Consider the following 22,953-nt stretch of genomic DNA (forward strand, 5'->3'; position numbering starts at 1 on the left):
TGGGGTATTTTTCTGATAGCACTGAATAGCATAGAATATGTAACAGGAAAAAAAGTAGAAGGTTGGCTTGGTCCATGGTAAAGCTTAACCATATGGGGTATGTGCTTTGGAAGAACATGGGTAATACTGATCATTAAATTTGAAAGCAGTTTGTGGGTTCTGGCCTGACAGTAGAGGGCACAGAGTCATGGTGAGTGGGGAAATTGGTAATCAGCTGCGAGAAGGGGTGTTGAAGAGCCTAGAGACAATTATTAAAAGTATTGGTGTGGGGATGCCTGGGTGGCTTAGTCGGTTAAGCATCTGCCTTCGGCTCAGGTCATGATCCCAGAGTCCTCGCATGGGTCCGCATCAGGCTCATTGCTCAGCAGGGAGCCTGCTTCTCCCTCTACCTGCCACTCCCCCTGCTTATGTGTGTGCGCGCTCTCGCTCGCTCTCTGACAAAGAAATAAAATATTTTTAAAAATAAAAAATAAAACTTGGTGTTTATTGCCAGACATATACCAAGAAATTGTACAACATCCTATGTTATTTTTCATCACATAGTCTGTTTTGCTCTATTGGAGAGAAGTTTTATGTGGAATAGCAGGAGAATCGTTTTTTTTTTTAAGTAATTTACCACAAATATGCCACTTAAACTATTACTACAGTTTCTATAAGAATATATTTTAAGAATGGGATTAAATCTCACTGTGCTTTTGTTTTTATTTGTAGTTCCTATATTTATATTAGCTGAATCTTGTAATGCATTCGTAAATTGTGTTCATTTATTAGAGACAAAAAGAAGGAAGACAAAGAAAAGAAACGTTCCAAAACACCACCAAAAAGCTATAGCACAGCCAGACGTTCCAGAAGTGCAAGCAGGTAAGTCGCGTTGTGAGCTCTTGGCACCTTTCACAACTTTGTAAGAATAACAGTAGGCCGTGAGCATTGAATGTTTTCCAGTACGTAGGTACATACTTCAGCATTGAAGTTTTTTAAAAGCAATTTGTGAAGAATAATCTAAGTTCTTTTTACTTAATATTTATGGTGTTATATTTGAAATGACATGGAATTCAACAGAGATCAGTTTTTATTTTTGCTGTATACATTTCATATCCTGATTTGGTTTGTTGGTTAAGTTTTAATGGCTAATATATGCTGAATTACTGCATTAAATTCATTTTGTTATAGTAAGTCATGTTTAAAATATCTGCGTATATAGTCATTTATTGATAAAATGAGAGCCCATATAAGTTCTGCTTTGTGTCATTCTAGTCATTGTGTCTTGAATCTGCCACAGTGAAAATTCGGTATTGCAACTTTACTCCACAGAAAATACATTTTTCACTCTTAATGTGGAATTCATATGCTAGTAGTAAAGGTGACTACCTCCGTTTTCTTCCAGTCTCATTTACACATGTCTTGCTTCAGTATTCTTTAATCTTGATGTTCAGATTCACTAGGAGGCTCACACTGTATATAAAAAAAAAATTCAGTGAATGAAAGACCTAAATATAAAAGCTAAAACTAAAACCTGCTAGAAAAACCATAGAATTAAATAAATCTTTATGGCCTTGAATTTGGCAGTGGTTTCCTGAATGACACCAAAAGCATAAGCAACACGAGAAACAGATGAACTGGAGATCATCAGTAATAAAAACATGTGCTTCAGAGAACACTATCAAGAAAGATAATCCAGAGTGCTAGAAGATATTTGCAAATTATATATAAGCTAAAAAGGAATTTGTTATCTAGAACATAGGAAGAATCATAACCAAGTATAAAAATGAGCAAAGGATCCGAATTGACACTTCATCAAAGATAAGCAAGTGTCCAGTAAGCTCATGAAAAGATGTTCAGCATTAGTCATGAAGGAAATGCAAATCAGAACCACTTCACACCCACTTAGGATGGTTATATTAAAAAAAAAACAGGGGCGCCTGGGTGGCTCAGTCGTTAAGTGTCTGCCTTCGCGAAGCTCACGGTGTAAGATCTAGCCCACATTGGGCTCCATGCTCCGCTGGGAGCCTGCTTCTTCCTCTCCCACTCCCCCTGCCTGTGTTCCCTCTCGCTGGCAGTCTCTCTCTGTCAAATAAATAAATAAAATCTTTTAAAACAAAACAAAACAAAAAAACACAAAAAACATGATAATTAGTGATTGGTGAGGATGTGGAGAAATTAAACTGTGTACATTGCTGGTATTAATGTAAAATGGGGCAGATACTTTGGAAAAAACATTTGGCAATTCCTTAAAAAGTTAGAATTTCTTGACACAGCAGTTTCATTCCTAGGGATATAGCCAAGAGAAGTGAAAACGTGATGTTCACACAAGAACTTCTACGCTAATGTTTATATAGCAGCATTGTTCATGATAATCCAAAAGTCAACCCAAATGTCCATTAACTAACATGGGTAAACAAAGTATATTCATACAGTGGAATATTATTCAGCAGTAAAAAGAAATAAAATGTACTGATAGATGCTGTAATATGGATGAGCCTTGAAAACGTTGTGACGGATGAAAGCCAGTCACAAAGTACCACATATTGTATGATTCCATTTATACGAAATGTCCAGAATAGGTAAATCTATAAAGACAGAATAGGTTAGTGGTTGGTGTGAATAGCTAACGGGTCTGGGTCTCTTATCAGGGTGACAGTTTCTTAAAAGTAAATATATAAACAAGAAAACAAAACTAGATGTGAGTGCTTCAGGAAATGCCAAACCGGGTCTACAAAATATATAGCTAACAAAGGCGCATAAAAGATGGGATGAGCAGCATATATTTTCTTACCTTGAAAACTAGAGGCATTTTTATTTTTTATTTTTTGCTATTGCTTCACTTAATGTACTTATTTATAAGCACCTTACCTACTTAATTATTGGATTATTCCAAGTTAAGGCATATTCTGTTTTTATTATATACTTACTGTGTTTGCAGTCGTGCTACAATCTATACAGGGACACAGAAATATAAAAAATCTCTTTCACCTAGGGTATTTTGAGTTTGGTTACACAGAGCAGTAGCAAAAAGGAGGAGGTATACAAACTTGACAAACGTAACATTTGATGAATGAAAAGTTGTGTGTGATATTTCTGGCAGGGGCGGTTCCCGAGGGCTAAGAGTTAAAGAAAAAGCTTTTTTTAAGAAACCAACTGAGAATATGGGGTTTTATTTTTATTTCTTTGTTGCCTAAATTGTAATAATGGTCATCTTGCAAGTCTTAAAATTTTTGAGAACAGTGACAAGCAGATATTTTAAAAAAAGAAAAAGTCACAATTTTAAAGAGAGGAGAAAGACTAAGTTCTAAAATAGTTTACTTCAGACTGTTTCTCCTTCCTGAATTAGAACTTTAACCTTTTTTTTTTTTTTAAGATTTTATTTATTCATTTGAGAGAGAGCACAAGTAAGGGGTATAGCGGGGAGAGGGGGAAGCAGCCCCCCGCTGAGCAGGGAGTCCGATGCGGGGCTTGACCCCAGGACCTTGGGATCATGACCTGAGCTGAAGGCAGATACTTAACTGACTGAGCCACCCAGGTGCCCCAGAACTTTTGTCTTTAAGAATTTTCTTGAGGGCATGAAAGGAAAAACATAACAGTTTGTGAAAGAATTATTCATTTGATTCTTCAGCTCAAAATGGGTCTTTCAGGGGCACCTGGCTGGCTCAGTCAGAAGAGCAGGCGACTCTTAATCTCTGGGTTGTAAGTTCAAGTCCCAGGTTGGTTGTAGAGATTACTTAAAAATAAAGTCTTTTAAACAAAAAAAAGAAAGAAAGAGGAAGGGAGGGAAGGAAGGAAGGAAATGGATTTTTGATTATCAGATCCTGTTGTAGGAGTTCCTAGTGGTGCTCCTTCAGTAGACATATCTGCTATGATGTGTCTGCATTTTTTAGGTAATACTGTATTTTAAAATCTAGTCTGCACATTTGTGGTTCTAGAGAGAGACGACGACGACGAAGTAGGAGTGGCACGAGATCTCCTAAAAAGCCTAGGTCACCTAAAAGAAAATTGTCTCGCTCACCATCTCCTAGGAGGTAAGAACGTCAGTGCTGTGGGTCTATGGATTCTACACTTCAGAAGCTATCAGTTTCTATTTAAAAACTCTCCTAAGCTTTTTGTTCCTTTTCAAGAATTAAAGTGCTCATGCTGATATATTCCCTTTCTGCTTGAGACTCTGTTGTTATAAGATGTGTCTAGGATCGGGCATTTTAGACCTGTAACCAAATTACAGTCTTCTTGCCTGTGTCACTAGTGCACAACTTGTAGCTGGCGTTTTGAAATGGGTCTTTGTTGTTCTTCATGTCATGTAAACTTGGGTCAAGCTCACTGTCTGAAGAAATTTAAACTTACTGCTACACTTAAGGGTGAAACTTCTTGAGTGGTTCCTTTAAAGCATTTTTTTTTTTTTGAGAATATTTTACTGTCATCCTAGACATAAAAAGGAGAAGAAGAAAGATAAAGACAAAGAAAGAAGCAGAGATGAAAGAGAACGATCAACAAGCAAGAAGAAGAAAAGTAAAGATAAGGAAAAAGATCGGGAAAGAAAATCAGAGAGTGACAAAGATGTAAAAGTATGTTTACAAACTAATTTACTTTGATATTTGGGGTAGTGCTTGTAATCTAAGAAGTGATTTTTTGGGGAAGACGTTTACTTTCTTTATTCTCCTTGGCAAAGCAGGTTACACGGGATTACGATGAAGAGGAACAAGGGTATGACAGCGAGAAAGAGAAAAAAGAGGAGAAGAAGCCAACAGAAGCAAGTTCCCCTAAAGCAAAAGAATGCTCTGTGGAAAAGGGAACTGGTGATTCACTAAGAGAATCCAAAGTGAATGGGGACGACCATCATGAAGAGGACATGGATATGAGTGACTGAGCATTGCCTCCGTGGGAATCCAACTGTATACATGCATCAGTGTCATTCCTTTGTGTGATTTCTTAATGCTGTATTTGTTCATCTCAAACCTAGATGTGTACAGCTCTGAGTTATAAATGGTTATAAAGCTCCTGATATTGATATTAGTTATTTACATCCAAAAGCTTTTTAGAAAATGATATGTGAGTAACCAATTCTTGACATGGTGAAATCCGATTGAGTAACCAAGCAGTTTTACTATTCTGGTGCTGCTTCATAACGAAAATGAAAAGCTGCATGCATCTACAGCAGGCATGGATTGTTTATGTTGTATGATCTCCTTTATTAAGTAAGTTCACTTATAGTATTTCTAGAATTTGATTCATTGCCGTAATAGAGCCATGTAGGGAATGCACTGATTGCATGTTAATCGTGGCAGGAATATCCTAAATGTCATTAAAATCCTCCAACATGATAGATCTACTTATGGTCTTATTTGTTGACATGACAGATTAACATTCTTATAGTTACATCTGAAAATGAACATTTGAAATAGATAATCCTTTAAGCCTTGTGGCTAAATTTTTGTGGCTTTTGTTTAACTTTGAAAGGTTATATATGCACTAACCTTTTTTGATGGCTGATTAGGCTTTAATTACAGAAACAAGATTTCAAATGAAACTGTCTCTGGCAGTGAGTAAATAGCATATTTTGAAGTAGAGTTGTATACTTTTTCATAAGGTGTTTGGGAATTTTTTTTCCTGAAATAATTTATTCCACGTCTACATCAGTGAAAGCTGCCTATCCTGAGTCCATCTGTAAAAACAAGTTCTCTCTCGTCCTGATCTTCAATTTCCCACTCTTTTATTAATTTGTTTTAATCTCAGTGTTGGAAAAGGGGGTAGTGCATTTTAAATTGACCTTCATATGCTTTTAAAATAAGACAAATCTACTTGATAATGTACTTTTTATTTGATCTCAAGTTGTATAAAACCAATAAATTTGTGTTACTGTTACTGCAGTAGTAATCTTATGCACACAGTGATTCCATGTTAAACGCAGAGTAGTTAGGCAACTGTTTTCTTAGTTACAGGAGTTTCAAGCTTTACTTTTGTGCAGTATAAACAAAAGTAGGCGACAGTCTGTGCCATGTTGATGTACAGTTTCTGAAATTGTTTTACAAGACTTTGATAATAAAACCCTTAAACTTATGTTCATGTTCCTGTAAAACTGTATTTGTATTTATTTACGCTGTTGAATGTATGACCTTTACCTCATTCATTTTACAAATCAAGATCTTTCCCCTTTCAATCCACATATTTAAATATAGTAATAAGATGAAATCCATCACCGTAGCAGTTAGTTGCCATCAGAATTGTCAGAGTTGGTTTTATTTCTATATAAAGCAGTCTTAGTGTAATTTTATTTCTCATATTCTGGGTGTAGGAATTGGGTTGAGTAAAGCAGTGAACTTTAGGATAAATGATCCCACCTATATCTAGTAAATTTGTATTTTCCGTGAAATATAAATATTTGCCTTTTCTGGAATAGTGTAGAAACTGTCAATGGTATGTATCTACTGTACAGTACTAAATAGTATATTTATTCATTTATGAAATACTCTGAATAGTGCTGAGCGGCTGGCACTATGGGGAAAATGAGCCTTGGGATTGCAGGTTTTATGCAAGTTTGAGTATAATTTCTTTTAACTTTTAAAATTGAAATGCCATATAGAAAAGCAGCATTGTTTTTACAGTTTGTAGTAACTTTTTAAAGATTTTATCAAAAGGAATTTTGTCTATAGTAAGAAGTTCTAGTAACAGTCCTCTATTAATCATTGCATTTTTTAAACACAAAGTTGAACACAAATGACATTTGTTTAAACTTACAAAAACTTTTTTAGTAGATAAAGGTTGAACCATTTGACACTCCATTTTTGTAAGTGAAAAAACGAGTAAAAATAGTGGCAGTTTCAGATGGTTTAACCTATTATTAAAGCCTATTCCCTCACTTGTAATCTCTGAATACAAATACACTAACTTTTCAAAAAGTTCAATTTTTGGCTTTAAAATAATGTCACTGACTTAAGATGCTAACAGTGAAGGGAATCCACACTTAGGTTATTTTTCAGTGAACATTTTATGCACAAAGGGTTGCACTGGGACACAAGCCTTTAACACATAATCAGTTAAAATCAAGTGAATACTGCCTCCACACTTGAGTTTTGTTCTGTATTTGGTAGTAAAAAATGATTAAAAAATAAAAGTGGTTTTGTTAGAAAAATGTTTGTCCTATTTATTTACTTAAATTTTTCAGCAGTACATGAGAAGTATGAGAGTCTGGTCATGAATTTGGCTTCTTTTACAGGTGGGAGACCTGTTTCTTACCTTCATTTTCCTATTTAAAATGGGAGTAGTATCGACCTTGCCACGTGTTTTGGTAGTTAGAAAAAAGATGTAGCCCTGTATGCCTGGGCCAGTAAATGGTACCTGTCATTTGATTATGGAGCTTTTCAAAACTATGTAATAGTTTGGGGAAATGTTTAGCAGAAGCTCAAGATAAATTGTGTGCAGATACGGCTTGGAGAAGGTATGTTTTCCTTTTTGTGAAGGAGGGTTTTGGATAAGCTTCCTGCTAGTGATTATATAGTATGTGGAACATAGAAAAAATGTTAGGTGCTTGGGGGGAAAGGAAAACTGGACTTCCACTGGAACAGTAAAAATTATCTTTAACCTTGGTGTTGCATCTTAGAATTGAGTGAGGTTCTGTTGGTATCAGCGTGGACATGCCAACTTCTCTAGCAAAACTACCAATTTCTCCAGTTGGTACCAGATTTATACTTAGGGAGCTATGCTGTTTGAAGATTGGTAGACATCTTTAAAACTGGAATTGAAATTCTGTTGCTTTTGTCTCAAAATTAAGCTAATGAATCTCAGCCCTGTTCTATTTTTAAATACTTCTCTGTCATCAAGTACATTCACTTGTGTTTATTTTGGCTAAATGTGGACGTGGTAGAAATGTTCCCGATACTTTTAAGAGCATCCAGAATGTCTATTAAGGCTTTATCAGAAGCAGCTTTCTCAATGAGATTATTCTGGGGTTGTAGATTTTTGAGTCTGCTTTATTTTTGTTGCCATTCTCATTTTACAATGTCAAAGTCTGTGCAATGCATTCAGACATTCGTTAGCAAAAGAAGTCAGGTGTGAACCATGCTAACTTATATTCATACGAATATACAAAGTGTATAGTAGATGTAACTGGTAATCAATTCAGAGAAAGGATCTGATAGAACTAATTTGTGTCTAACGATGTCTTTACACAAATAGGGAAGTGACATGTTCTCGTTCATGTAAGTTTTTCCCCCCAGTGCACTGTCACTAAAATGAGTATCACGATCTTTTTTTTTTAAGCTAGTTAATGTATGATTTGTGCATAGAAATTAAAGGTCTAGGGTCATGTTTGGAATGTTCCAAATGATGTTTAATATCACTTTTCAGTTACCTCAAGATACAAGTTTATCGATATACCAAATGTAAAAACTGCCTTTTTTCATTCACTGGGAAAAAGTTAAAATTTGCTTGCTTAAATACCGAGTTTCGGAAGACAAGTATCATGTAGGTTAAGAATGTGTTTTGTTTTGTTTTTTAAGATTTTATTTATTTATTTGACAGAAAGACAGCCAGCGAGAGAGGGAACACAAGCAGAGTGGGAGAGGAAGAAGCAGGCTCCCAGCAGAGGAGCCTGATGCGGGGCTTGATCCCAGAACGCCGGGATCACACCCTGAGCCGAAGGCAGACGCTTAACGACTGAGCCACCCAGGCGCCCCTAAGAACGTGTTTCTGTGTTCCAAGGAGCAGAATCACTGGAAACGACCCTTATTAACAGAGGTTTGACCTTAATTGTGAGGGCTGGTTAAGTAGTTAGTCTCAAAGGTGTTTATTGTCTTTGTATCCGATGCTAGAGATTGAACCCCACAGGCAGTCTACAAGGGAAGATGGACAGCTGGAGTAGCATGGAACCAAGAACAAGAGCCAGAGCCCAGGAGGATGGGCTGAAACTTGGGTCAGGTCTTGTTTTCATCCTGACCTCGGTGACAGGAGTGTCTAAGGAAGCCAGGAACCTTCGTGGTGAAGGTAAACACACACTGGCCCAATTAGTCTGAGAAGCTGAGGATGTAGGGAAAGGTGAGACAATCGTAGGCCCTGCTACCGCCTCATCATCCCAAAGGGGCCAGCAGAGAAGCCACAATGTGCATAAACTACAAGACACATGCTTCCTTCTGCCCTCCAAAATTCCTACACCACCCACATTCATTATTTAAAACACCTCAGCCAGTCATTGTTGGGCACCATTAGTGACCAAGAACTCTATGGGAGGTACAGATAATATAAGCGGTGGGTTTATTTTTTTGTTTTTATATTACACAAAGTTTCTACTAGTCATTTTCACCTGCAAAACAAATTCAGGAATGATCGTCAATTGCCTTCCTTTAAAACCCTTAGGATATTTTGCTTCACTATTTTTAGGTGCTGTGGCAAATGTGAAATTGTAATTCTGTGTACCACAGGTGCCATTGTGGCTGAAAGCACTATTCTAAACTGAGCTATAAACGTTTTAAAAGTTATCACAGTACTAGAAGGATGGTCACATGATCTGAAAAATGTTAATATGTTAATACTTGAGATGGCGGCCTAGGACAACCTATCGCCCCAGATTCCTGACACAAAATGCTTTGCCAGGGTAGTTTTCGCTAATTGATAGCATACAAATGATGGGCTTTTAGCAAGTTTAATTTTGTAAGTGGTTTAACGCTTCCTGTGCAATTATCTCTGGGGCAAGTTTCACTGTCAGTCATCTTTGAAACTTTCTATAGTTTCAAAGTAAGGATGCATTTTGTTAATTTTGCAAAACACGGTTAAGGTACCTTTTGCTGAGTTAACAGTAGAGACATATTGTGTTCCATGCTCATCAAGAATTCTCAATTTTAAAGACTAGAATACTAGTAGCAGGACTTCAAATTCACCTAGTTTTCTACTACAAATTTTTCTCAACCATGTTGCTTGCAAAGAAAAAAAAATGAGCAGCAGGAAGCACTCCTTAATTCAGTATATCCTGAAAATATTTACTCCCCTTCTGTGGACTTGAAACAGGATCTTTGTCTGCCGTAGAATTAGTGAAAAATGGGGAAAAGGCTCACTGAACAATCATTTACCATCATCCCCCCAGGTGTGAAAAAGCAATTGTACATACATAACACTCAGAAAACCCATTCTGTGTCAGTGGGGCTCAACACCAGTCCTAAGCGGGAGAAACAAACTATGGCTGACACCTAAACAACATGGGTTTGAACTGTGCAGCTCCACATACATGCAGATTTTTTCTCTACATGTAATGTATTTTCTCTTGATTCTCTTAACATTTTTCCCTACTGTGAGAATACATAATACATATAATGTACAAAATATGTATTACCTTTAGCAGTAAGGCTTCCAGCCAACAGTAGGCTGTTAGTAGTTAAGTTTGGGGGAGATCAAAAGTTACATGGATTCTTGACTGTGCAGGGGGGGCAGGGGTTGGCACCCCAAACCCTATGTTGTTCAAGGGTCAGCTATACATACGTAATTTTTCAGCTTCTGTCGGCTATCAGCTTCTCTGAAATGTGTTATTTCCAGACCATCATATGTACCCGTACTCAAAATAATCACAGCATCTGCTTAATGCTCCTCTTTTATGAAATTTGACAATTCGCTGTAAATGAATGACGACGGACAAAGGTAAACTGTATCTAGGGAACAATTTTCTTGACAGTAAGAATCTTATCTTCTATATATACTGTACTAGTGGCAGGAATTTTGAGCACTTCTGAAGGGCCACTGAAGGTGACCATTTTACAGTCTCCCAAGCTTGAACAGTTTCTTCAATCACAAATGGAAGGTATATAGAATTTTATGGACTTAACATAAAATCTAAATTTTCATGTGGGATTATCAAAATACATGGTGTTTTGATCTACTTACGTGAAACACAGCATACATAGAGCTTCATTCATCAACTGGATTAAAAGGCACATTTTGAAAAGTCTAATATTGTGAAAAGTTTATTTGCATTAATTAACTCCTTGTTTTCACCATCATTAGAGATACATTTGCTGTCCTTTGTGATCAGATAAAAGACATTTTGGAATGGATAATCTACTATTCTTTATGAAAGAAAAAGATAAGAGTTAAAAACAAAATCCAAGTGCAAAAGTTTTCAGTAGTCTTCCTACCTCCAGTGTACCCCAGCAAAATATTCACAGCTTTTAGGAAATTGATAAACACCAAGTTGCAATTTACCATGTTTCTTCTTCACTAAGTTGTCTGTACGTGTGAAAAAAATCTGCACTATATTCCTGAAGTATACCATATTCCCACAAAGTAAGGGAGCGTACAAGCAACAGTGATCACCGCCGTTCAGTGTCTCACACCTCAAATAACCGTAGACAGGATAATTCAATCTCCAAGTCACTTGATCAACAAGCATTCCCAAAATAATAGGGATCAACTTCTATTCAATAAACCTAATCTGGGTTTACCAACTCTTTCCACAAAATTCAACAGACCCACATATGGTAGTAATTGGTCTTTGAATTTTTAACTATGATTACTTCATTATAAAATGTATTTAATAAAATGTCAACATATGCAATGTAGTATGTTTCAGCATGGAAGATGCAGCTTTAAAGATGTTTATTATAAAATTTTCTTATGGTTGATGCTTTGGATTTTTAAATAAATCATCTCTTCAATAAAAGTCTCTAAATTCATTCAAATTATTTAAAATCCTGGAAAAAGTTTAAACTATTGGTCACTCTATAAAATTTGACAGATGCATTCTGACACATTTATCAGGATACATTTAAAAAACATTTCTTTAGCTAAGCTCTTTAATACAACATAACATTTTGTGACTGTTATACATTATTCTTCCTAATTTATTTTCAGTCTTGGACCTTCAAACCATCTTGGAATAAATATGAAAAATTTTAAATGCAAAAATGAGTAATGTATGATTTCACTTTGGAGATTAAAATCAATAAATATTTTCCTGTGACTTAAAAAAATAAACAGTAGGAATTGTCAATCCTGTGTACATTTCTGGAATTTAGCTTGTAACAAATATATTCTGTTAGCATATAAAATGTTTTTACCTTACTTTGAAAGCATTAAATATGTAGGGATGTCCAAAATATGTGGTTTTTTTTTTTTTTTAAACTGACATGAATGCATCCATGTTCCATTAAAAACAAACAAAATAATCAGAATGATGTGCACTTATTAGGAAGCAAGTTTAAAAATTTGGAGTTTTTTTAAAGTGCTGAGATTTGGAAGAGGAATATCTTTAAGCATGCTAACCATACCTTATCATGAACACAAAAAGGACTTTTAAACTCAAGTTTAGAAAAAAAAAAAAATAGAGGTTCTATGAAAGGAAGATTAGTAACAAACATTTTCCATTGAAGAAAGAATTCAGGTAAAAACAAATAGCACCACAATGAATTGCACTAAGGTGCTAAAGGAGGTACCTTATTCCCTGCAGAGTGAACGCTCCTTCTGAAATGTATTGCAACATATAAATGCAATTGTTTAATGGTTACCATTTGGTTCATTCATCTACAGAAAACTGCATTCCTTCTAGTTCATTATATTGAACAAACATTCAAATTACTGAACTATACATAATGTTACATAGTTTACATTTTATGAAAACAAAGCTTGAAGGAATATTTATAAATGTCACCTTGAATATAAGATGACAAGTTTAAAAGGGCTTCATATCTCTTAAGACATTTAACTTATGTTAATGGTCCAGGAGTGTTTTAGATATAGATATAGATATAGATATATTTATATGCATATATATATGTCAAGAAGAAGTGTAAAAATTTTTAAAAACAAATCACAGCACTTATAGCTGTTTTACATAAGAAGTACTCAGGGTCATTAAGGTGTCAAACTATTACACTTATAATATGTATATTTTTAAAAAGACTGAAAATGGCACATCAGGAAACGCTGAATTCTTTTTAAAGGCCCATTTCATTATATCATATTACTGATGTGTCGATTCAGTGTAATTCCCTTTTCTTCTCAGAACATTTGTCCCCTCTATTTGGATTCATTTCTGGGGTCTCTGTATTCTCTTGCTTCCTTGGTTAGATGACATCATTTTCCATGTCAGTTAAAGATCAGGAAAACGGCTTGGGTCTTCCTTATAGTCATCAGGTATAGTAAAGATGGAGCCATCAAATTCATCATATCGAAACTCCTGAAAAGTCACAGTGGCTGTGATGGTAGGAAACACGGGAATATCTAGAGAGGACAATCAATGACAACATTGTAAAATAAAATGCTTATCTATTTACAGACTATAAATACTATTAGAGATATCCATATTCCTTAAAATGTAAAAAAGCATTATTCAAGGACTCGACAAATCCTAATAATATGTCCAATAGTGAATGTGTCTATTTTGAAGAAGAGTTTTTTATTAGTGAAGAGAGAAAGATACCAAGGCATCAAGAATCACATCAAAAACAAGTTCCCATTGCTTCCCAATCTTAAAACTATAATACCAGACTCCACCAGTCTTTTAATCCTTTTCTTGGGGCAAAGAGACACATGCATTTGTACTTTTTGCATTTTGGCAACTTTTCTATTCATATTATAGCATATATACTGTTCTGACTCTGAGCTGATTTATTTTCATTCTAATGCAAAAGAAATACATTAACCCCTTTTGTTTTAAAATACTAAATACAATCCGTCACTTAAATATATGCGATAAAAAGTCTCATCAGAATTGGGCAACATCATGCCAACACAGCCTAACATTTTTAACATATGCATTTCTCACTGAAATTACAGTGAAATCCGACATTAAAAATGGCCAAATACTTTAATCACTCCCTTAGTTTTATCCTTAATATGAGTTTTTAGAAGGAGCACAAATCATTAAACTTGGGTTCTGATTCCTGTAAATCATTTAATTCATGGTCCTCAGGGAGTTCACCTACAAAATAAACAAACTCTAAAGCTTCCTTTAAAACCCTGGAATGATTCTATGAAAACTAAGGTGAGTGTCTGTCTAGAATAACGGCAAAGAGTAACTTAAGTGTTACACGGCTAGTATTGTACTGCAGAAAGTAGTAATTCTTCTGAAAAAAACCCACACAGATCTACATAAACATTACAGAGTTCCCAGTTATTTCTGGGGGGGGGGGGGGATCATCCATTTGTGCATACTAGTTACAAATGCTATTCTAATTCAGGGGTCAGCAAATTAAGTCCCACTGCCTGGCCTGTTTTCTTAAGGTCTACAAGCTAACGAAAGATTTTACATTTTTTAACAGTTAAAACACACACACACACAAAATAGTATTTCATGCTGATAAAATTAAATGAAGTTCAAATTCCAGTGTCCCTAAGTCAAGTTTTTTGGAACACGGGATGCTATTCATTTACTTATTGTCTATGTCTGCTTTAGTTTTCCAAAAAGAATTAAGTAATCGTGACAGAAACCATATGGCCCACAAAGCCTAAAATATTTACTATCCTTCAGAAAGTTAATGACCCATTTTAGGCACTGGAAACAAGGGAACAAAACAAGTGAACAAGAGAAAAAATAATGCACTTATGGAGATTATATTCCAGTTGGGAGACACAGTAAATAAGTAAAAAGTATCTGTGACTACACAGACAAAAGTAAAGCATGGTAGGCTGAAAGGAGTTGCAGTGTTGGGATAAGAGCTCTTGAAGGGTGGTTATAATAAAACCTCAATAAAGTCTCATACCTTTCAGCAAAGGTATGAACCATACAGTTAGTTGTCTACAGCAAAAAAAATCCCAAGTAGAGGGAACAAGTACAAATGCCCTAAAAAAGACAGTGTCTGGTGTATTCTGGGAACAGCTAAGAGACCAGTGTGACTGACTAACAGCCGAGTGAAGAAGGGAAGATGAACAGGAGAAGGGATCGGGGAGAAACAGACGCCCAGATCAAGTGGGGTTAGATCAAAAAGTTTCGCTATTTATTTCTCTGGATGAAGTGGAAAGCCACTGGAAAGTTGTGAGCTTGTTTTTTAATCTGTTTTGCCAATTTCTATCTTTTAAATAGTCTATTCAGACTACTTACATTTAATGACATTATTTACATATTAAGACTTAAGTCTGACATTTTATTTTTTTATTTGTTGTCTGTTTCTCATTTCTTTGTTTTCTTTTCTTACCTTCCTATAGGTTACTTGACTATTTTACAATTTCATTTTCATTTCATTTGTCTATAGTGTTTTTGAATATACCTCTTTGTATAGCTTCTTTAGCTGTGTGTGTGTGTGGATATATATACATATATATGTCTGTGTGTCTGTATATATATTATATATAACTTATCATATCTTCTAGTGTCATCATTTTAGCAGTTCAAGTAGAAAACTCTGCCTCCCTTTATGTCCCTTTACCTTCTCCCCTTTACAAAAAAATTGTAAATAGAAAGTAACAATGGAGATATAACACTAGACTTTCAAGTAGCCTGGCTATGAAAAACAAAGATTTAAGGCAAGTGCTGGGTAGGGAAGAGTTAAAGGGGTTATTTCACTTATTGGTTGAATTTTAAAAGGAGAAAGACCTGAACAAAGCCTAACAGCTAACAGAAAAAGCAGCAGAGAAGGGAGTCTGAAGATAAAAGAAAAATATGGGGAGACTGATAGAGCAAGGTTTTTAAAAGAAATGTGAGAACAGATCCATAGTTCAAATGAAGAGATTATTCAAGCTAAGAAGAGAGGTACCACTTCCACTGAGATAGGAAAGATAAAGGAAAATATGGAACTTGGGACAAAAAACATCTGTATATGGGGGGGGGGGGTTGGGAGTAATAGGGAGGTCTCATTTCTGATTGTCTTTTTTCCTAACTAAGGAAGCAAAAATCATCTGCTTAGACTATGCAAAAAGTAGTGGGAGAAGCTGGGGACTGGTAAAAGAGGTTCAAATTTAGCCTTTGAGTCGAATGGGAAGAGAAGCAAAAAGAGAAAAGATCATTCATAACTAGCATTTAAAGCTCTGGCTGATTTTGAAAACAGAATTAACAACAATTTCTAAATTTTTATAATTTTCCCTTCAATTTTATTTTTAAGCCTGAATACAGAAACAGAAATGGTGGAAGATTAAACAGACCCAGTGCTAGAGTTTTACAGGGCTAATTCAAAAGGACAAAAGACAAAAGAGAGAAAGATAAACAAATTCCCAATAACTTTAGTATGCAAGCAAAAGATTATCAATCCCTTGTTAAGAATGTGGTTCTACATTAGAGAAATGCCTGCAAAAATGTATTGTAGACTTTGTTTTTTCCTTTTCACATAATCAAAATATTTCTTTTGCATATAAATCTATAGTGTATTGTGGGGTCTGAATGGGGTTTAGGACTTAAAGAGATATTTTAGGACTTAAATAGATGTGAATGCTGGGATAGTTTGAAACTCTCATATTTTCAATCCCTGCCCACTGGGATTAAAGTTTGACACTTTAAATACAGTACCTAGAAGAGAGTCCAATGCTTCAACTATTATCTGGTTATAACAAATTACAATGGGATTTTAGCGTCTGCAGAAATGATCACATAATGATCCCAACCCATAACTCAAACACACATCTCTTGATTGCTTTAGTTTTCAAATCATTTCTGCCTTAAGATCTTATCACTGGTTTCTTCAAGTAGACACTGGTTTCCAGTACTTTTTCACCACAAAGGGAATCTACAGTGACATTATGAAATGTTTTAAAATCTACTTTAACCCACAACATGCTTATTTCCAAGTCTGTAAAGTTGAAAAGGTCATGTTTACTTTTTAGCAATGAAAGCATTATTTCTGTGAGAAAAGCATTTTGGCCTAATTATTCTGAAATGTGGTTTGAGTAATATTAACTAAAAAATAAAATCCATCTGAGGGATTAAATAAAGGTTATATTTACTATATATTTATTTTTCTCTCCCTCTGGAAGGTAAACCCTAAGAGGGCAGAGACTTTAACTGTCTCTCACCCCTGGAAAAGCATTTGGCATATAGCAAGCACTAATTAAATAAATATTTGGTGGCATATTTAATACCATCAAACAGAGTATGGGTGGTAGTAAAGGCTCTCCTGAAGCTTAATGTTAAATCTAAGCCTAAGCGCCTAAAGAATCTTTTAATAGTCTCTTGTTCCCAGTTTTCTGATATACTTAAATATGCATGAAAATGGGGGCTTACTGTTCTTAAAGATCATTGCTTAAGATGAAGTTAAGTTTAAACATTTAAGACTGAAAAATAAAATGTATGAGTATTACTTTACCCATGAATAGTGACTGTTGATCCCAGAAACACCCCCACTGTTCAGAAACTCAAAAATCTGCTAAAAATTTGGGCTAAAATCCAGTCTCCCTATTTGACATTAGAAAACATTATCACAGTGCATTGTAAGTTCACCCACACTCTCTTATACGAGATATTTGCATATCCCTTACATTTAACTTAAATCCAGTAGAATTAGAACTCTCATTGGGCATTTTACACATTTGATAAAACATGAATCTCAATCCATGTAACCACAGAAAAACTTTATAAAAATGCAAGCAACTAGGAAATCATTTTCCTTCAAAACACATTTCTTATTAAATGTTAGGAAACAGCTCCATATTTCTAATAGACACTGAAATTACATGTAAATTTTCTCTTACCTAGTTTTACAGGAAAGCCTGGAGGAAGCTTCATCTGAACAAATTCTCTAAGCTTGTTAAAGTGCTTGAAGGGAGCTATTACTTCCAAAACATTCAATAACCTGAAAAATGGAAGGAGAAAAAAATGTTATTTCTCAAATGGACTTCTTTGTACCCTTATGTTGTTTTATAACTACATGCACCAAACTCAGACAGTAGTACTGACTTCTAGATGTGAAGGATGAGGAAATGTCACCTCCTTCTTCCTCCTGGTTTTTTGTTTTCTTGCTCTTTTTACTGTGTTCAGGTTTACAACATTTACATTTGATTGTGAAGCCATAATAACACAGTTGTTAGATCCATATTTAAATGAAAAGGCTTACACCCATGTTCTTCCTGAAGTCTACACATCCCTGAGTTCATTAATTAGTCTCACTGGGTGGCTGAATTTCATGGTCAATTTTGCATGTGTGAAGGACTCTTACATTCTTTGTATTCCTTGATTTCTTACAGATTTCATAAAGGAGTGTTTCTTTTTTGCATATTTAAAGGGAAATTGGGCCGGCATAAAATTTCAGTTTATGCTTCTTTCCCTCTGAATTATAATTTCATAATGTCTCCCAGAATTCAGTATTACAAATTAGCCTAACTGTAACTACATCTTTCATATTTTAGTTGAACGGATTTCATTTTCAAATAGTATTATTTTTCTTTCAAAATGGACCCATATGGCTGCTATATTTTTGAATTCTATGTTTTCTTCAATTGCTTGATATCTAAATGACCTTTTAGCCAGATACACAACCTAATCATATTTTCTTTGTCTCAGAAACATCAAGATGTGAAAAACTGTAAAGCCAGGTTTTTACTGCTTTTTTGCCTAAATGCCTGAGGATTTCTTTATTAACCAGTGAAGTCCAAGAGTTTAATCAGGATAATTATTGTTATTAATCATTCTTAGATTCTTCTTAGAACCTAATGTTATGCTACAGATTCAGTTTTTCCTTACAGAGAAATTATTACCCTACTGTGAATACTATTTTGGTTACATGTTGGACGCTTTCTATGTAAGTGGATAACCAATGATCCTTATGTTGAACACTCTTTGTCCTCCATAAATACTGCTTCTCTAATTCCTGTAATCTTTTTTTATTAAATTCACTATGAGCTATCAAATCTTATTTTTCAGCCACATCTTTTGTGTTCACTGTTGTGTCTAATGTATTTGTTCTGCAACAGTGTTTAGTACTTATTTCCTTAGCTTTATAATCTTTTCATTTCATTCTATTATCCTATCATCTCATCTAGAATACCTAGTTTACTGATTTCACATTCTTTTTACGTTTTTCTACAGTATTTACAAGGAATTTTCTTCTGTCTTTGACCTATGTTTTATTCTAAAATGAATATTTTGTCTGGCTTTTACATACTGTTTCTTGTTTTATTCAGAAGGAATGGTTATAATGGCCACATTTTATAAATTCTAATGTACCCACTTTTTTCACATATTAACTGTGAAATTGGGACAGCTCCTAAAATTGACAGCATCTTACAATTAGCCACATTTTTCTTCTTTATTAGAACATAAAACTGGTGCTCCTTGAGTCAGATGGGTCCAAGATAGGATGAAGTATGCAGATTGGCAGGTATGGCCAAATGCCCTTCCCACATCTTCTCACAACTATCAATCCCCCTCTCTGGTCTGCAGATTGAGAGCTGTATAGCTCTCTTTACTCATTTTCCTCACTTTGGTTACTGAGGAGTACGACACATGTATAACTTTTGTAGAAAATATGAGTCCTTCTTTCTTCTATGATAATTATTTTTTAATATACTAGGCCAGATTAGAGGGGGAAGGAACTACGAAGGAAAAATAGCCTGGTGCTTCAATTCATCCCCTACTTTAGAGAGGAGCCTGAAGTTATAGTTCTGTCAGTCAGCTGTCCCAACCCACCACTCCCATTCCACCCATCTCTCCAAACTGGATTTCCTTTTTTTGAGAGAAGGAGGCAGACAGAAAGGGAGGGAGAGAATCTTTTCTTTTTTTTTTTTTTTTGTATTTCATTAATGGGATATTTTATTAAACAGATATTTATTGCATGGATAATATGATATTCTTATAAGATTATAATAGTCTTTATTTTTTTTAACGTTTTTTTATTATATTATGTTAGTCACCATACAGTACATCCCTGGTTTCTGATGTAAAGTTCGATGATTCATTAGTTGCGTATAACACCCAGTGCACCATGCAATACGTGCCCTCCTTACTACCCATCACCGGCCTATCCCATTCCCCCACCCCCCTCCCCTCTGAAGTCCTCAGTTTGTTTCTCAGAGTCCATAGTCTCTCATGCTTCATTCCCCCTTCTGATCACCCCCCTTCCCTATCCCCCCCTCCCCTACCGATCTTCCTAGTTCTTATGTTCCATAGATGAGAGAAATCATATGATAATTGTCTTTCTCTGCTTGACTTATTTCACTTAGCATTATCTCCGGGAGGGAGAGAATCTTAAGCAGGCTCCACACTCAGCGCAGTCTGACACAATGATGGGCTCAATCTCATGACCCTGAGATCATGACCTGAGCTGAAATCAAGAGTGGATGCTTAACCAACTGAGCCACCCAGGCACCCCACAAATTGGATTTTTTTAAATGAACATCTGATGAGTACAGGTTTGAAAGGATATATTCAAGATGTTCACTGCAGTATTGTTTACAATGATGACAAACTACAATCAAAATGTTTATCATAGGGAGATGACAAAGGACAGTATATCAATACTAAAAAATAACAAGGAAAGAAGAAAAAGAGAGATAAAAATGTAATTATTGTGAGAACTCCAAGGTATACTCATTTTTAAAAGAAAAAACAAAACTCACAGAACAAAATCTAAACTATTCCTCGATCTTATTTTAAAAAAAAAGGCAAAAACACACAGAAAAATCTAGACAAAAATACCGCAGTTATTCACCTATTAACTATTAGTGAGGTAAAAGTAAACTCATTTTTATTCTATAAACTTCCATGCGGTTAGATTTTTTTATAGTAAGCATGGATTCATTTACTACTCTTATAATTTTAAAAAAATATTAAAAAATTTATCTGGTTAAAATAGTAAAAATGTTAATAATTTGTGAAACAGAAATTGTCTAGAAGGGTGCACAAACTATCAAAGCAATGGCTATTTGCTTTTTCATTTCAAAGAACTCAAATGCAACACTCAGATGCAAATATTATTACAGCCTTTAGGGTTTCTTAGTTTCTTTCATAGACTTGTATAGTTAGTAACAAACTTACGACTCTATTCCCAAGGGAAATTCCTGGCTCATGGCTATCGTGGCTTTAAATGTTTTCTTACTCTCTTTGCACACCAGTTCTCTACCCAGATGAGGAGCTCTAAAACGGGAAGAAAACAAAAATTAGTAAACATTTTCTACATGCTACCATCTTCCTATGAAGAATCTGTTAATTTTCCTTACTCTGTATAGAAATAAATTTAAATTATGCTACAAGGACTTAAAACATGTATAAGAAATGAGCCAAGGGTAACAAAAAAAGAAGCTAGCATTAGGTAAAAGTTCAGAAAAAAATGATCAAAGTCAACAAATTTCATATTGAATATAATTTTAATAATCACTATTTTTATAATAATTTTTTATTATGTTATGTTAGTCACCATACAGTCTATCCTTAGCTTTTTTTTTTTTTTTTTTAAGATTTTATTTATTTATTTGACAGAGAGAGACAGCCAGCGAGAGAGGGAACACAAGCAGGGAGAGTGGGAGAGGAAGAAGCAGGCTCCTAGGGAGAAGCCTGATGTGGGGCTCGACCCCAGAGCACCGGGATCACGCCCTGAGCCGAAGGCAGACGCTTAACAACTGCGCCACCCAGGCGCCCCTATCCTTAGTTTTTGATGTAGTGTTCCATGATTCATTATTTGCGTATAACACCCAGTGCTCCATGCAATATGTGTCCTCCTTAATACCCATCACTGGCCTATCCCAATCCCCCACCCCCTCCCCTCTGAAGCCCTCAGTTTGTTTCCCAGAGTCCATAGTTTCTCATGGTTCATTCCCCCTTCTGTTTACCCCCCCTTCATTCTTCCCTTTCTTCTCCTACTGATCTTCCTATTTCTTATGTTCCATAAATGAGTGAAACCATATGATAATTGTCTTTCTCTGCTTATTTTTAGGAATAAAGCAAACCATTAGAAAAAGTAAACTTTAAAAATATTGTATATCTCTAAAATCACATATTCAATTCAATCTCCTTTACTGTCTATACTTCTTAGCACTGACCAGTAAGAAGTAAAGAATAAAGAATTCTATATTAACTATAGACTACTATAAGCTGGAAACATTTTGGAGAAGTTAGAAAAGTATAATAATAAAACTTAAATATTTTTTTTAAAAAGTCATGACAACTTCTTCCTAATCGTGGAAGTAGGTAATATTTTATTCCCCACCAAAAGGAAAAAATATTTCTACAAACAACTGTACCTTCTTTAACAGGGTTGGCTAGAAAAAAATCTTTTTATTTATTCATTCAAAATAAACCATTTGCTCACTCATCATCCTTTTATTCAATAAATATTTACTACTTACAAATCACATAATAGGTACTCTAGTAAGGATCAGTAATACAACATTAAGCAAAGTCTTATGTAAGGATGGCGAGGAGAGGCCTGGTACAGGCTGAAACAGATAATGACAGGGTATGAGCTTAGAAAGGCAAAAAGTAGAAAAACAGTGAATGGCTTTACTCGCCATGCTAAAGACTGAGGATAATAACAGAATATAAAAGTTCACATATAATGGAAAAATTCAAATAAGCAACTGCAATGAAAAATTCCTCACATATTTTCTTACAATAATGTGCTGTTAAGTTTTTTGGGTTGTATAAAATGGCAGCAGGGATGTAAAAAGAAGGCTCCACAATTATTCAAATGTAACTGGAATTACTTCTCTCCTTCATCACGCTTAATCCATGTTTTATAAGATAAAAATTGCTTCAGACAAAACTATACTAAAAATTGTTTCTAAAATAATTTTACACCAATTCACATTTTTACAAACTGTTCTAAAAACCAATGAACAAAACAAAATAAAACAAAAATAGCCCTACTTTCCAAAATAAAATAAAACAAAAAAACTTACTTTCCATTTTCAGCAGATATATATTCCTCCCATGTAATAGTGTTCTGAGGAGGAGGGGTAAGGGACTGTCTTCGAACCGGCTGCCAAAAAAGGAAAAGAAAAAGAAAAAAGAAAGAGGAAGAGAGACAGGGAGAAAAAAAGGAAAATGACATATTTTTAAAGATATAAAATAAAAACATGCAATAAACTATGTAAATTACTAATGTACTTAAATTAAATCTCTTCAATATAATGCTT

General features: G+C 34.9%; 2 protein-coding genes across 12 annotated transcripts in view; one reads left to right on the forward strand and one right to left on the reverse strand.

Annotated features, from left to right (window-relative positions):
* SRSF11 (serine and arginine rich splicing factor 11) overlaps nt 1-6,042 on the forward strand; it is a 44,419-nt gene extending 38,377 nt beyond the window's left edge. For 5 of the 9 annotated variants that reach the window (XM_045802031.2, XM_045802032.2, XM_045802027.2 and 2 more), the window contains 4 exons: nt 772-861; nt 3,897-4,013; nt 4,412-4,550; nt 4,655-6,042. In XM_045802031.2, the coding sequence (XP_045657987.1) occupies nt 772-861; nt 3,897-4,013; nt 4,412-4,550; nt 4,655-4,852 (544 nt within the window). In that variant the 3' untranslated portion in view covers nt 4,853-6,042. The remainder of the gene's footprint in view (nt 1-771; nt 862-3,896; nt 4,014-4,411; nt 4,551-4,654) is intronic. The other 4 variants (XM_045802029.2, XM_087865997.1, XM_045802028.2 and 1 more) reach the window with 3 other exon arrangements.
* A 6,230-nt stretch (nt 6,043-12,272) lies between these two features.
* The window catches only part of ANKRD13C (ankyrin repeat domain 13C), an 82,615-nt gene continuing 71,934 nt past the window's right edge, over nt 12,273-22,953 (reverse strand). For all 3 annotated transcript variants that reach the window (XM_087865996.1, XM_087865995.1, XM_045802026.2), the window contains 4 exons: nt 22,717-22,796; nt 20,858-20,956; nt 17,578-17,678; nt 12,273-13,182 (listed from right to left, as the gene is read on the reverse strand). In XM_087865996.1, coding sequence (XP_087722122.1) covers nt 13,052-13,182; nt 17,578-17,678; nt 20,858-20,956; nt 22,717-22,796 — 411 coding nt within the window. In that variant the 3' untranslated portion in view covers nt 12,273-13,051. The remainder of the gene's footprint in view (nt 13,183-17,577; nt 17,679-20,857; nt 20,957-22,716; nt 22,797-22,953) is intronic.

This window comes from Ursus americanus, chromosome 12, assembly GCF_024610735.1.
Source record: "Ursus americanus isolate L20-20 chromosome 12, mUrsAme1.1.p, whole genome shotgun sequence".
Classification (NCBI taxonomy): Eukaryota; Metazoa; Chordata; class Mammalia; order Carnivora; family Ursidae; genus Ursus; species Ursus americanus.